We start from the raw sequence: 16,841 nt of genomic DNA on the forward strand, positions 1-16,841 counted from the left end.
GTAAAGAGCTGTGTTATGAGAGCCGCCTTTTCCTCTCTTTTTTAGAATAGCTCTCTCGTGCCCACGTTCCTACCTTAGGCAAAACCTACAGTGTGTGGTTTCCAGAAGCAGTAAAGAGATTTATTTTCCCTTTCACAGTAGAGAACACCTGTCTCAGAAGTTTCACAGTGTAGTAGAGTCCATGGGCATATTCTCAAGCTCTACTAAATTACTCCTCAGAAAGGTGTTCTTCACTGTACTAATGTAACTTTAGCGCCCTTGTGACCAAGATGGAGTCTGCTCTGCAGGCAGCTCCGGCCAAGAGAAGCCGCGCGCCGGAATGCAGCAGGAAAAATTCCTTCCACCCCAGGGGCACCTGTTCCAACCCCTCTTTCCCCCCCCCCCCCAGCCAGAGTGAACACACCCACCCACAGGAAAAGTGCAATGGATATAAGAAAGGGAAATATTTATTTGCAGAGGGATGAGAGGAGAAAAACAACAAGGGGAAATACAGGGAAAGCAGTAAAACCGGTTTGTTATCTATAGCCCAGTTCTCCAGTTTATTCAGATCCCTTTGAATTTTAGCTCTATCCACCAAAGTGTTTCCAACCCCCTCACCAGTTTTGTGTCATCTGCAAACCTGATCAGTATGCTCTCTATTCCTACATCCAGGTTATTAATAAAGACTTAAATAACATCAGACCCAGAATAGATCCCTGTGGAATCCCTCTCAAGACCTCCTTCCAATCTGACATCATTCCATTTAATAGTTACTTTTTTTTTGTGGTTGTTTAACCAGTTATGTATCCATTTAATGGTAGTTCTGCAAACCTGCATTTCTCCAGCTTACTTATCAGAATGTCATGTGGGACCGTGTCAAAAGCCTTGCTAAAGTCCAGGTGTATTATGTTTGCTGCATTCCCCCTATTCACCAAACCAGTTACTCTGTCAAAGAAGGAAATGAAGCTGGTTTGGCATGATTTATTCTTAGTAAATTCATGATGACTCCTTAGTGCACTGTTGGAGACGTGGATTCAAAACCTGATATAGGGGTGGTGGTTTTCTTAAAAAAACAAAAACAAACAAACAAAAAGATTCATACCTCCTGTAGTATCATATTGTTGCTGCTTTTGTTTCACAAAATGACTACAAAATATTTTATTTACTCCGTAGGGTAACTTAATAAAATCAGGGTTCCAGTGTCCTCCCTTTGTGCTAAGCAACTGTCTCAATGGGGCCCCTGCACAAGTCCCCTCTCTCACACATAAATATTGAAGGACTTTATAGTCCTTTCCTTGTGCCCTGAAGGTTGACAAACTCATTCTGTTGGATTAGAAGGTGCAAATTCCGTAGGTACAATCCTTCAGTTTAAGAAGTCTTGCCACGTGGGCATCAGCAGCAAAAGGTCCTGAGCACATTTTAACTTTCATGGTGGGGCACTAAGGAGAAGGCAGTTTCTCAAATACCTGGCAAAATCCATGTTCTGTTGAGTCAATGGCAGAACTTCAACAGTAGATGCCAAGATTTCAACCCCAACTTCTAGACCTTTCAAGTTAGCACAAAACTTAGTGGCTCGTATAGAGTAGTACTGAAGTGTGGTAAATGCTGTTTCCTGTCATTGGTAATGATGCTGTGTTTTAAAATGTTGAAACTAGGCTGATTTTTATACCACTGCAGTTCTGGAAATCTGTCACCGAGAATACTAAGAAATTAACTTAGTTTCATTTTGATGATAAAAACCAAGCCCAGTGCTAGCTCATGTGATTTTGACATTATGCAGAGAAAACTAGTGTTTAGACATACTCACTGAAACTTATAACAGCAACTATCAACAAGTGTGCAGAATGTCAGGGAATATTGAAATGAATTGCAACTCAAGGACACATTCAAAGTAAGCAGTGTAGAGAAAAATAAAGCATCAATCATATGAGCTGAAAACGAGCACTTTGGCTTGTAGAATGAACATAATAAAAGCATTCCTTGGCTGGTTCTGTGCATCATTCTCTGCACCAATTTGTCATTTTAAATATGTAAAGATTAGATAAATTGAATTGGCTTCTGCAGAATCATTGTCAGGTCTTTCCTTACAGAAGAACATTATGTGACACACACACGATATTTGAGAACTGGATATGAAGGAAAAGGTATCAAGAAGGATGAATAAGATGCTAGAGTCTTTGGCTATCTGACAGTAGCCAGGAGAAAAACATTTCATACAAAGAAAAGAGCAAGTGGAATTTTACTAAGGTTTGGGATTTCTCCTGCATGCCATTCACATCAATATCTGCACAAAAGGACCTGACGGCCATTTTTTAGTTCTCAGTTTTGTCACTTATAATATTATTCTTTATTCTCATATATAAAATACCACAGATATGCACAGTGTTTTACAGTAGAGACGAAAAGAAAATTGTCATGCCCCAAGGGGAGTTAGTGTAATGGACTTTATCAGGTTGAGGAGGGAGGGGAAAAAAAAAAAGGAGTGTGCCTAAAGTTAGGCTCCTACATCTATAGTCAGGTGCATAAATTTGTGGCCAGGTTTTCAAAGGGAAATGTAGGATGCTCCGCATTTTTTAAATCTGGCCTCTTATTTATATGTGTGAATATGGAACTAGGAGCCTACATTTTGGCTCTGAATTTTGACAATCTTAGCCTACCCATCTAAGAGACCTGGCAGTGGTCTGCAATAGGAAGTAACTGGCTGTGTCCAGTTATGGCACGTGTAGTGTGGGCTGTGACTTTACTACAGTTCAGGTCTGTTTGTTGGAACCTGGGTTGTGCCTTCTTGTGTACGTTAGGGTTGCCGCCTCTGAGATTCAAATAACTGGGACATTTGGGACAATCCTGAGCCCATAAAACTGGACAACTGGCAGTGTATACTGAGCACTCTTACAGATTTCCCAGGACAGCTACCTCGAAAAAGGGATGATCCTGGGAAAACCCAGAGAGGTTGGTGTGAGGGGGTGTTACTTCAATGTCTGGTAAAGCTCTCAATACAAAGGCAGCAATATTTATTAGAATAATCCTGTAGTTATGGCACAGGACTGGAATCGCTAGATCTCCATTAAATTTCCAGCTCTGCCACAGATTTCCTGTGTGATCTTGGGCAAGTCCATTTAAACTGTGTACTGGGAGGAATAGCTCTGTGGTTTGAGCATTGGCCTGTTAAACCCAGGGTTGTGAGTTCAATCCTTGAGGGGGCCACTTAAGGAACTGAGGTAAAAATCTGTCTGGGGCTTGGCCCTGCCTCAAGCAGGGGGTTAGACTAGATGACCTCCAGAGGTCCCTTCCAACCCTATGATTCTATTGTCTGTAAAATGAGTATAATAGCTGTATGCCTCACAGGATGAGGTGCTTGGATACTAATTATTACAGAGACTCTCATAAGTACTTAAACAAGCTGACAGTCTAAGTGAAGACATGAGGAGGAAGGATGGTGAATATTGGTGCAAGAACAGAAAAGACAAGAATTTACAGCAATAGGATTGTGTGATTGCTGAAGCTGGTAATAATGTCATTAAGAGTCAATATGTTTAACTTTTTTGTGAATTAATTTTGAAGTAATCTATTCTTTTGTGTACATGATTCTGCATATGCACTAATGACTGATTTTTATTTTTGTTGAACATGTTTCAGGACTATTTTAATACCCATCAAAGCGGCGTATAATTATTGCCCCATTCATTATGTGCTGTTGGATTTACCTTCAGTTACTCAGTTCCCAAAGGTGATCATTATCATGTCATTTCCTATTTACTGGCAGTAGTTTAAGTATTTTTATATTCCTGTATGCTGATGGGAATGAATTAGTGTTGAATAGCATTCTGCTACAGTGGTGTCCAAACATTTTTGATAACGTCAACCTAATTTTCTCTGAGGCAATCTCTGTATCAACAGATGTCATCTTATTTGCCATCCCATAACATTCTTGTGCAACTATAGCAATTACTTAGAAAAGTAAAGTTAGGGGGAAGCAGAGAATATATTTTTACCTGTATTTTAAGGCATCTTGGGAGCTGGAAGAAAGGAGGAAGAGCTAACTCCATGTGACCAACTGCCTCTCCTTTTGACTACAGTGTGTTAATCTTTGCTCTTCTCCACACTGATTAACACTGGTGCATGTATGCTCTGTGTACGATACTACAGACAATACACCAGTTACGTAATTGTCTAAAATTGTTACTATGTGAATAAAAATAAATATGCAATTTCTCTATAATACTTAGTAAAATATAACTTGTACTTAATTAGTGGAATACCCAGCATTTCAGTCTTTCCTGATTAAAAATACCAGTCCTCAATGAATGTTTCCATGCTAACACATTGCATTATCCTAAAATAAATTTTTCTGTTTTGCATTCATATAGTGAAATGTTTGAATTTAATTCCTGAATCTTTGAAAAAAATCTGCTCTTTAAAAAAATATATTATGAAAACTGGTGGAGAGTTTTGATTGAAATTAACATTTATTGAAAACAAAAACTTTATTTTTGTTTCCCACTAGAAGTCAAGAATATACCTGATATACTCTTGATTTAACTGGTGTTAGCAACTACAAATAATAAAAGGAAAAAGGGAATTGGTATGGGGATCAGTTTTCAAAACAATTAACCTCTATACTGAGCTGTTTTACACACTAAGGGTGTGGATAATTTTCATACAAGGATACGTGTTGTCCCCACATCTAAGCCAGCATAGGTATATTGGAGCATAGCTTGATAGTGTTCCTTGTAGAAAAGCAACTAGTCTGTTATGATGATTCTTTTTGCTGCTGCTGGATCTAGGCAAAATCTTATAATTCCCTAGCTCACTAACTAACTAAACTCAGTTTTGTGCTGTCTGGAGTCACCAAACAAGGTCTCTGAGTTGTGACTTAGACCATGACCACTGATTGCACTACAGGTTTGACCAGCAATGTACTTCATCAGAGCCTGAATGATACACAGATAGTGACTTCCAGCTGAGACCAGATTTAACACAGAGCAGGCTCATCTGGCCAAGGAGAAGGATCCTTGGCCCAACTAGCTGATCAGCTAATTTTGAACCTGACCTAATGCAGGAGTGTGCAGGATAACATACATCCAGGGAATGCAGCTGCTAGATCAGGGATTCAGCTAATTGGCAGTCTGCCTTAGTACCTAGCCATCACTTTAAAAGCTGCTGCCTGAAGAGTAAAGTGGTCTCAGGAAGTGTCAAGTCTGTCATTGCCCAAGGATGGAATTTCATTACTTAGTATTTTTTTTAAAGTGTTTGGGACTGGGACAGCTCATTAAAATACATTTATGATGTCAGGACTTCTTTTGTGAAAGACAGGGAAGCATTTCAATATTAGCTAGTAGAAGCAGGGTAGATGCCCAGGTGAAAAGATAGTCCTGCAGTGCTGAGTGACTTTTTCAGCCACAGAGAGGCCCATTGGGAATAGACTGTCCTGTCACCAGTGACCAAGCAGAGGCTGGCATTGCATGGTATTAGCAAACATCAGGACTGCCCAAGCCATGAGTTATAAACTCTAAATAAACCCATGAAGCTTATTTTCAGCCTGAAATGTCACAAAATCTATTCCCAGTGCACTTCTGCAAAATGATCATTACAGAGCCATTGTGAGTAGCAGTCAGCCCTGTAAAGAGTAAGAAATTCACAGGAAAATACTCCAAGGTGATGATATCACAGCTGCCATTTTGTAGAACGTTGCTTGTGCTGTCATCAGGCATGTTATCCTAACAACAAAAATAATCCACGTCAGCAGAGTTGTCAGTTATTGCCTTGACCTGTGACTGGGTGTTTCAGACCAGTTAAAGTTAGTCTTCTGCCCTTGCTGCCTCTGTGATGTCTGATACCACTCTGTATAATGCTACTGGGCAAAGGGCATAGACTGTATCTTTAAATACTAAATAGGAGTAAAGCAAATTTAATGTTCCATAAAAGAGAAGTATCAGTGCAAAAGTTGACTAAGCACTACTAGTTGCTCTAGGGTTTTTTTTAGTGCCAAATACAAATTTGGCTAAGGGTGGGACATCACTGTATATCATTAATATCTTGGAATTGGAACTGGGATTCCATTCATGTGTGATACCTTTAAAGGTGAGTCAAACATGAGTGATGTGGAAGAAACACCAGTTTTAGCCTGATGATCTTAGAGAAAATATTCGTGAACAGTACATCCTTCCATGAAGATTACCCCTGTAATGCTGAAGAAGTCAGTATTTGCATGGATTAGCTGTTTTGTAATTCCTGACTGGTGTATTAAAGCAGCCACTGAGGCACTTTATTTCTGCATTTAAACTTTCAAACTTAAGTTTATCTTGTGAATCAGGCTTGAAATTCTTTGTTCAGGATTGAGTCTGGCTTTAGGATGTTTCAGGCCTCCGGTGAAGTTATTTTGGGGGGAGGTGAGGCTGTCCCTTAGTTTCTTTACACCCTTTCTTCTCTGGAGTTGGTACCATGTATTCTGATCCTAAGCTAATGAAGCAACTCATCAGTGTGCTGAGACATCCCACATACTTGGTGATGTTCTCTATCTGGCTGGTGGATGCTGAGCACCCACTAGTTTTTTTTTCCGTGGGTGCTCCAGCCCCGGAGCACCCTAGAGTGGCACCTATGCCACGAAGAACTTCATAGTTGTAACTACTGCATATCGTGGCTAGTTAGAACTTTGAATATACAGGCCACGAACCACATGAGCTAAAGGAAAATCTCTCCTAGAATGTATGATCTGTAAGAGACAGCTGAACAATTCTGATGCTAACCCTGCCATTATACCCATCACAGAATGGATGAGTGTTTTTTTGCATGTTCTTAAACACCAGTTTCATATACACATAGCCTCCCTATTTAATATGTTTTATATAGCATATTTCTTACTGACTTCACAATAGGCATAAAGGATTGAAGGACAAAAGGCCTCAACTTGCACAGTCAAGCTATAAATCTCACATTTTAGCAAATTGATTTTGAGGAATGTGCCTGAGAGCCAGATGGCCACATTTGTAAGACAGTGGGTTGAAAAATACCAGCTTAACCTGCTGACAGCAGTGGTTAAAATCTTGCAGTCCTTCAAAACTTTTGTTTGAAGTTTTGAGATTTTGTGTAAGGACTGAATGAAGACCTTGTGTTTGGCTCATCGTAAATAGGAGAAATTTTGTTAGATCTGAAAATTAGTTTGAGATATGTCATAATGTAGGGAGCAGAATTCAGACTGGGTGATCTAAATAGCCTTCTATAGCCCTCCTTATCTGTGGATCAAATCTGGAAACCCTAAAACTGCTTTTGCTCTATTCTGACTCAGAATTCATTGAAGCCTATGAGAATTAGTACTAAGTAAGGATACACTTAGCCAAATCCTGAAGTCATTAGTGTATCTATAACCTCGCTTCAGAGCTGCTATTATTTTTGGTGCTTGGATTGGGCTGTTTATATTTTGAAAAGATTGCCATTTGTTTGCCTTAAGATAAAGATCATCATCAGAGCAAAAATACCAAATGGCTCTTGTTTTGAATGACAGAGACTAAGATGTGTGTCATAATCTAGATTCCAGAAGGGAAACTGGCATGCAGATGTTTGAATATGTGAGAAAGGAGTTTAGTTAGATAGTAAGGGACCATCTGAGGTGTAAGTTTCTCTGCAACGGGTTTGACTAGCATTTCAGTGCTCCAAACAAGCACTTGTAACTGCTTTTTCTGCTAAACCCTTCAATCCTCTGGTAGCAGTTGCTGTTACAGCACCCTTTTCCGCCCTAGGCAGAATAAGGGGGGCGGCATTTTGTGCGCTCCCTACGGGGCGCACGGGAGCTTCCAGTTCCGCTCCCATTGCACCGCCAAAGAAGGACCCTCTGCCGAAATGCCGCAGGCAACAACGGCAGTCATTGAGCTGCTCAATTGCCTGCTGCTGTTTTCCGCGGCACGTCGGCAGAAGGTCCTTCTTCGGCGGCGTGATGGGAGCGGAACTGGAAGCTCCCGTGCTTCCTGTGGGGAGCGCACAAAATGCCGCCCCCCAAATCCTGGTGCCCTAGGTGACTGCCTAGGGTCACCTAATGGAAGCGCCGGCCCTGCCCTTTTCCCAGCAAGCTGAGCAGATTGCCCAGGCACTGCTTTGTAGATATTCCATCAGGGAATATTCAAGGAGAAAGGTGAAGGAGCACTTTGTGTCTAGGGGCAGAATGAAGGGTATCTTTGTAGCAACAGAAGTCTGAGTACAAGAGGGTCGAAATTACTCCCTACCTAAAGCATCCTTCATACAATGTGGCAGGTTGGATACACAAACTTGGTTTTTTGGTTGTTTTCTTTGATGGCTAATTTACATTCTATAATACTTACAATACAAGTATCTACTGTGCTTAATTTGTGCCAGGGCTGAGCCCCGACACCTCTAGGTTTGGCAGTTCATAGCCCTGGCACCTCTGGGCTTCCTGCATCAGTTATGAAAGTAAAAAAAATTACTTGAGCCCCGGCATCTCTATCATTACAAATTAAGCACTGATCATACAGAATGATGTATAGTATATTGATCTATTGGCAAGGCTGAAATGGTAATTGTGCATGGATGTTTTTGCTTCCATGTGGCTTAAAAAAAATAGCAGACCCACCTTCCTCCCCCCCCCTTATAAAATGTTACTACGGATATATGAAGAGCATGATGTTGGTAGAAGTATTGTGTACTCTTCTGAAGTTCTGATACAAGCTAGTTTGTAAGCTAGTTTGAGCATTTTACTCATTAAAATGTATTTCAGTGGTCTAATAATCTGTCTTGGTGTACTGCATTTTTTTATTGAAATTGCCTGTCTTAATACCAAAAATTAATATGATGATTAAAACTATTGACCATAATTGCTGAGTGACATGTGATGTTCAATAAATATGGAATAAAGTAATAGATATTTTTAGATGAACTGGTAAAAGGTATGAGAGTATGTATTAGCTATAAAACCCTATCTGTTTTAATTACAGCTGCTAATGGAGCATGTGACCTTTATTTTAGCATTATTTATTTCAGGATGATATTAATAGCTCCCTCTGAGTCATCTTCATTTTGTTCACAGGATTGAAAAAGCGTACAAGGAAGGCCTTTGGAATACGGAAGAAGGAAAAGGACACTGATTCCACGTAAGTCTGTGCAATACAACTTAATGTATTTGTGAATGACTGAAATGTTTATACTAGGACATTGTATAAGTGCTATATACAATTGTCATATGTTGTATACATTACTATTCAAAACTGGCAGTGCAATACTCAACAATACATTTTAAAATATTTCCCTTAGCTAAAGGACAATGTTGGCACCAGAACAAATGGGTATAATCTGGCCATGAATAAATTTAGGCTGGAAATCCAGAAGAAGGTTTGAGATTCCAGAACAGCTTTTCACTAGGAATAGTGGGGTAAAGCAACCTAACTTACTTGAAGGTGGACCTGGACAAATTCATGAACAAGGATTATGTGGCAGGATTGCCTGCAGTAGCAAGAGACTCAAGGAACCAGGAGATCCATTCTAATCCTACGTCCTATGTTCATGTTAATCTAGTAGCCAAATGAATGTGATGCTTGTTTCCATCTAATGTTGTAGGGACAATTTAGTTTCATGCACGTTTCCAAATAGTGGCAGTGATGGTGTACAAATTAGAGGAATATTACTGCTGTGAGTGTCTTTGTCTAAACTACCAACTTGCATGTGGTCTGCTCAGAATCCTCTTTAGATGCACCATCCATTTAAATATGCTGTTTTAACAGGTCAAGGCCAGTCCTTGGAGTAGGAAAATACTCAACTGGCTTTGTGTTTATGTGCTTTCAGAAGTAGTTATCGCTCAGGGAGAGAATCAAGGTGATGTTTCATTGCTGGGAGTAGATGATGATCATGCATAATAGGATTAGCAGTTCTTAAGGGTTCTCACTTTTAAGCTGGCTTGTTCTAAGTACTGTTTTCATGGAAAACATTCAATTTCTGAAGTCACTTAGGGGAAGTGGCATATATTTTAATGTACTCCCTTTCAAGTATACGATTTTGTCCTAATGCTGCAACATGCTGTAGGGTTCTTTGGTAAGGGATATACCATTATAATAAGTATATTTTGGAAAAGTTATAACTGAAAACATACATTGTTCAACTAGAATCATAAATAAAAGAGCAACAGAAGACTACAGAAAATGTCACCTGCTGTACAATTGAGCGTACAGCAACCTCTGGAGGAGTGATACACTTATGGAAGAAAGCGTGGGTGGGTGGGGGTAGGGAATTAAGGCTTTTCAGATGTGCTTAGCTTTTGACAACGGAGAAATCCATATCTTTTTGCCCAAATAAAATGTGCCACATAAGGTTGCTACCTCTGAGGTACAAAAAATAAGGAACATCTGGGATATTCCTGAGCCCATAAAATTGGACAGCTGGCCATGTGAACTGAACATCCTTACAGACTTCCCAGGACTGTCACTCAAAGGGATGATCCTGGGAAAACCTGGATGGGTGGCAACACGAATACCACAATCATTTGGTTGCTAAATTATCTAATACTGATGTGACCATCACTGGAACACTGTGAACATATCCAACATTTCCTGGACAGATTGTGCTTTTGATTACAACATCCTCCCTCTGACTGCCACCTAGTGAGGACCATTTTAATCTGCACTTGAGGCGCCATGGGAAACCTGTTGCTGAAATCTGCCCAGCAGATGCACTGATTCAATGCATCCCCAGCTACTCTAGCTATGTCCCCTTTTTAGTCACTGTCATCTCTTTAGGTGGTGCTGACCAGCTTCCCTTCTCTTTGATGAAAGGGAGGTTGTGGATAATTAGCGTCCCGGTGTAGCCCTTTGAGCAGTCTTTCCAGAAGACAGCTGACAGAATCTAGCCCCTATAGGTAGTTAAAGTGCTTTGTGCTGCTTCTGCGTTTGCCAGTTCTCCACTTCTGCTTGATGTTGCTGTGTTACTGAGATGCACATTGAAATGGGGCTAGTTGTAGGATTTTGCTGCCATAGGCAAAGTGGAGAATAATAAATATGTTGTTTCCAATTACGTTTTGATGCCACATGCAATGTCCTCTTCTGCCTTCAAAAAGAGGAGGTGAAGTTCCCGTACATCTTCATGAGTAACCTGAAAATACCTGTGCAAGCCGTTAATCCCTGGAAATCTGTGCTTCACGCAGAGCAAAAAGGCCTGTATTAAAAATAAATAAATAAAAGAAAATTGGGCTATTGCATCAGCAAAATGGAAACACTGTTATATTGCAAATTTTGAATGTTGCTTAGCAACAGATACCACAGACTCAAACAACTACTTAAACTCATTGAAATTGACTAGGGAACAGCATGTGAGCCCCTGAACTGTCTCAAATAACAGCTATGAGGCAGGTGAGCAGGGTGACCAGATGTCCCAATTTTATAGGGACAGTTTCAATTTTGGGAGGGGGGAGGGTTCTTATATAGGCACCTATTACCCACCACCCCCTGTCCTGATTTTTTACACTTGCTGTCTGGTCGCTCTAAAGGTGAGGCAAGTCGAGAAGAAATGGGATGAAGGCAAAGAGATGGAGAGGTAAATGACAATAGTGAGAAGGGGAAGGGAACAGACAGATAAAACTAAAGAACTGGGAAAAAAGCAAATAGCCATGAGGTGGTAGAGGTGGGCTGGGATGGGTAGAACAGAAATAAAAGGAAAAGGCAGTGAATAAAAAGTGGATTGGAGTCAGAAATAAGAAAAGCATATGAAAAATGGTAGAGGGGTGGTTTTAAAAACACAGAGAACCTAAAAAACAAAACAAAACTTGGAGTGATTTAGTAAGAGAACATGAGATGCATACTTAAATGCCTATTTTTCAGCCAGCCCAACTACAAAGACACCCACATAGGTCATATGTAGTTTCATTTATAATTTATCATAAAGATACAGGAAACAAAGACCATAAATATTTTTTGCTTAAAGAAAATCAATGAAACCAACATCTAGTTACTACATTGTATCTAACCAGTTGCACAACATAATTTGAGCAATTAATTTCAAAAGATGTATTTTTATAGAGGCTGTAGGAATGCTGATGAAAGACTTAAGATAATTAATCCTGAAGAGGATGTTTTTGATGATAAGCTGGTAGGAGAGACTATATTAGCGAAAACACTTTAATTAGCAAGCTACGGAGGTGGCTTATGTTCCTGCTTTGATGGGGTGGGCGGGGTGATTTTTTTTTCCTTTTGTGGGGTGGGGAGGAGGATGAGGGTGCCATAGCATAGAAGTTAGTAGGATGGAAACAATGGCAACCCTAAGCAGTAATTATGCTAATGCAGGGGTCGGCAACCTTTAAGAAGTGGTGTGCCAAGTCTTAACTTATTCACTCTAATTTAAGGTTTCGCGTGCTGGTGATACATTTTAACATTTTTAGAAGGTCTCTTTCTATGTCTATATTATATAACTAAACTATTGTATGTAAAGTAAATAAAGTTTTCAAAATGTTTAAGAAGCATCATTTAAAATTTAAATTAAAATGCTGATCTCACGCTGCCAGCCTGCTCAGCTCCCTGCCAGCCTGAAGTTCTGTTCACCTAGACCAGCAGCAGGCTGAGCAGGGCCTGCGGCTGGGACCCCAGACCTGGGGGGTGGGTTTCAGGGGTCAGGGCAGAAGGCTGAGGTGGGGAGGGTCAAGGGTCAGGGCAGAAGGCTGGGTGTGTGTGTGGGGGGGGTTCAGGGCTGAGGGCTGGCTGTGTGTGGGGGGGGTCAAGGGTCAGGGCAGAGGGCTGGAGGATGTGGGAGGTGCAGGGCGGAGGGCTGTGTGTGCTGGGGTGGGGGGGTTCAGGGCAGAGGGCTGGGGAGTGTGGAGGCTGCAGAGCAGAAAGCTGAGTGTGTGTGTGTGGGGTCAGGGCAGAGATCTAGGGTGCTCCGCTCGTAGGGGTGCACCCAGCCCCCTGCCCTGAGCGGCTCATGGCAGGGTGCTAGAAGGGATATGCCCTGTTTCCCCCCTTTACCAAGGCTCCGTCCCTACCTCTCTCTGTCCCCTCTAGGGAACTGCCTGCACGCTGTTGCTCTTCCCCCCTCCGCCTCGCTAGGGCCATCAGCTGATTGGCCCAGGGAAGGAGAGCGGGCGGGGCAGGAAAGAACCACTCTGGGGGAAGAAGTGGGGGACAGGGAAGCTAGGTTGTCGCAGAACCAAGCTTCTGCCTCCTGGCCACGCAGGGGAGAGCGGTGGGCGGGGGGGCTGAGGGCAAGGACTACAGCAGGCTGCTGCGTGCCGCTCAAAATCGGCTCGCATGCCATGTTTGGCACGCGTGCCGCAGGTTGCCGACCCCTGCTATAGAGTCAGTAACAGGCCTCCTGTACTTAGTCATATATTTACTAATATGGACTATCATATCTGAAAACCCAAAATCAATCTAGTTAGCTAGAGTCTGACATTGGTGCCCATCACCATAGTGTCTGAGCTCCTGAGTAAAAAAATTACAACAGTGAGAGAGTCAGTAGTGAGATCAAGTATTCCTTATAGACATTAAATAACAGGTTGAGTGTCTCCAGCTGAAGAGGCTCGGAAGATTCTAATTATGTCTGTAACTGCTTTGAAAACATATCACCCATGGGCTTGAGCAAGCAACGTCAGTGAAAACTTGGATGAAGATGACAACTCAAAATAGGCGACTTTAGTATAACTAAGTTCAGCAGTGCTTTAGTAATCCAATTTGCTTTATCATGCTTGTTTTTTCTGTAATTATAATCAAGAATTAATGGAATGAAATGTATATTTATAGCTAGATTTATTATAAAAGAATCTTGTCAACATTTCTTAAATATAACTGTGGATTGTGAAGGGATAGTTAGCTCAGTCTGCAACAGCACAGGTAACAGTGCACTGGGGACAAAGAGCAGGTGGCTTGACCTTGGCTGCATATGCTCAAATAAGGAGGAAAGTGGAGATGTCAATCAACTCCAAAGTTTCCAAAAGGGAATGAAGCCATAAAAAGGGACAAACTCAATAAAGTAGAATTGCGGAGAGGAGAGGAAACTGAACTGATTGCAATATTTTAAGCTGAGGACAGAAGGGAGACAGGAATCTATTGGCTGTATTGACATTGAATGCTGCTATTAGTGTAGCCTATTCTTTTGTTTAAAAAGAATTTTGTAATGTGGTAGTGGGTTCAGCTCTGGCGGCTATAGTTTCAAGCTTAACAGAGTGAAAGTCACCTCTGCTACTTGCTTCAGAGTTAGTCTGTCATAAAGACTCAAAGTAGTGACCACACATACATTCACAAGTACAAGGTCTAGATTGTTTTACAAGTTTTATTAAAGTTATGATCATCCAAGCATATAGAAATTCTGTACAGACCTATGCACTTCAAATATAGTTATACACACATCCCTAACAACAGTGTTAGGGTCTGATGGGTCTCTCGTGGCTTGATCATCAGTAGAGGGATGGTTCCTACTGGAGTGTCTCAGAGGGAGCTCAGTTTTCCTGTTCTGGGCATCCCCTTTTTCTAATGTGATTCAGTGTATACCTACATTCTGCGCATGTCCATGAAAGTGCCAACCCTCTTATTGGTTTGTGTCCCCTGGAAACGTAAGGGACCCCAGTTTTCTATAGACTGTGTAAGTTCCCTTTATTCTCATTAGCACTGACACACAACCTGTATTCTGTGGTTAAGATACATGTCAGAGACAGATGGGCCTTTACAGTACTTTTACGATCTAATATTAATCTGGGTAACTGTCAGGGGCGGCTCCAGGCACCAGCGCAGCAAGCACGTGCCTGGGGCGGTCTGCCGGTCATTCTTATGGCGGCAGGCAGGCAGCTTTCAGCGCCGCGCCTGCGGGAGGTCTGCCAGTCCCATGGCTTCGGTAGCGGGTACGCTGATGGCGCAGCACCGGTGGACCTCCCGCAGGCACACCACCGAAAGCCGCCTGACTGCCATGCTTGGGGCATACATAGAGCCGCCCTTGGTAATTGTTTGCAGTCTTACCATTTGTCCATAATCCTAGAGCATTGGGTTATTTCCTGGTCACTTATGCCATCATTTCTTGTCTCCAAGGCCTAAAATATCTAAGCTAAAGTCTTGCAGGCCTCAACCTACAGGTTTTTGCATTTCAGCTTGTCTTACTTATATCTACTCCTTGGTTCTTCTAAATAATGATCAATCTTATACTTTTATAATCCTTCAAATTAACTCTAATTAACATATAATAAATATATGTAATATAATGTATTAATCATAACATCACACAATAAATAAATAATACACTAAAATAATTGGCTACATTAGGCAGGAAGAGATGTTCATTTGGAAGAACATATAGGAATTGTCCATTGGAAGAAGCTGCAGCAACAGCACTGATTCTCTTACCATAGCCACATCCCAAGAAGACATATTGGCATGTTGGCGATCAGACACGATGCAGCTGTCACAGTTTCAGGATAATTGCATTTGTGTTTTTCCCCTCCATGGTCCCTGAATGGCACCTACTTACAGATTTCCAGCTCCCGGCCATCACCTCTCTTGGGGGCAGACCCAGGCCTCATTCCCCCCTCACCAGTTGTTTTAAGGCTACACAGCTCCCTGGAGTGCACTAAACAGAATGGTGCCCGTGCTTTGCTTTCTCTGAAATTCTGTTGCCTGCAGTTGTAAGTTACCAGACAGCACATTTATTTTTAAGGTAAAAACATTACAGAGAAAATACATTAAAACAATAAAAGATCCTACATGCCTGCTAAAAAGCTTAGCAGAGGTCACCCCAATCTCTCGTAGTTTTCAGTCCTTCAAAAACAACCATTGGATTTTTCCCCATAATTACAAGTTCATATCTGTCTTAGATCCAGAACCAGAACAAAGGCTGGGAAGAACAGCCATTTCTTTTTACAGATTAGGCTCATTGGGTTACCAGCAGGCAAAAAGCCTCTCCTCGGAGCATAGCGTCAACAGGCTGGGTTTTTGCATAATCCATAGTTAGGTAACTTTCATTAACCTCTCCCAGGGATTCCCCAGGAAATCCACTTAAGGCTTATTGTCCCAAAAGTCTATACTTGTCTGGCACATTTTCAGTATAGTGTTTTGAACTTCCAGTTTTTTCATTGGTCTCATCTCTTCCTCCCCCACGAGAGGTTACATACAATCCTGACCCACAATTATATTTGTTTTATGCAATAAGGGTTTTCAAGGATACTGCAGGAAATTGCCATATCTGTCTTAGCATCCAACAAAGATACTAATGCACAACGAGCTTACATAGAGGTCCAGAATCAATATTAATGGGACAAGTTAATTCCTGGAGAACAGGAGTTCTGAAATAGCACAGATGTAATCCAGAGGAATTTGCAAAACCTCCACATTCAAGAGTTTTAAGCTAAAGAAGAGAATGCATCTGGATTCAGATGGTCGCAGAGCCAGGAATCCAATGGGGTGCCTTTGAGGTCATCAGGTCAGCGAACTTTGGAAACAAGCACAGATCAAGAGAGCATATGAAAAGCCTAAGGAGATGGGAACATTTGCTTGAGTGAGTGAAGGGAAATGGAATTAGAGGGAATTCTGAGACCAGGAAAAAACTCTAAAGTTACTTACTTAGTTGATAAAATAAGCTACTTGTCTGATATTGATGTGCACAGTGTTCATCATCCTAAGCTAATTTGAAAGTCACATTTGTTTTAATTGTAAGCGGGGACTCATTATCAAATGTGTGTGTTTCTAGTGAAGTCGTGCAGGGATTGGTTCTTGGCCTTACATTATTTAACATTTTTATCAGTGACTTGGAAGAAAACCTAAAATCATGACTGATAAAGTTTGCAGTTGACACAGAAGTTGGAATGGTAAATAATGAAGAGGCCAGGTCACCGATACAGACAGATCTGGATTGTTTGGTAACCTGGGCACAAGCACACAATATGCAGTCCACTAATACCT

The 16,841-nt window shown here is 41.4% G+C and overlaps 1 protein-coding gene across 1 annotated transcript in view; it reads left to right on the forward strand.

The window, feature by feature from the left end:
* The window catches only part of SGIP1 (SH3GL interacting endocytic adaptor 1), a 157,183-nt gene that overhangs the window by 39,594 nt on the left and 100,748 nt on the right, over positions 1–16,841 (forward strand). Inside the window, exon 2 of the mRNA XM_032771942.2 lies at positions 9,014–9,077. Within this exon, the coding sequence (XP_032627833.1) occupies positions 9,014–9,077 (64 nt within the window). The remainder of the gene's footprint in view (positions 1–9,013; positions 9,078–16,841) is intronic.

The sequence above is a fragment of the Chelonoidis abingdonii genome, chromosome 7, assembly GCF_003597395.2.
Source record: "Chelonoidis abingdonii isolate Lonesome George chromosome 7, CheloAbing_2.0, whole genome shotgun sequence".
Lineage (NCBI taxonomy): Eukaryota > Metazoa > Chordata > Testudines > Testudinidae > Chelonoidis > Chelonoidis abingdonii.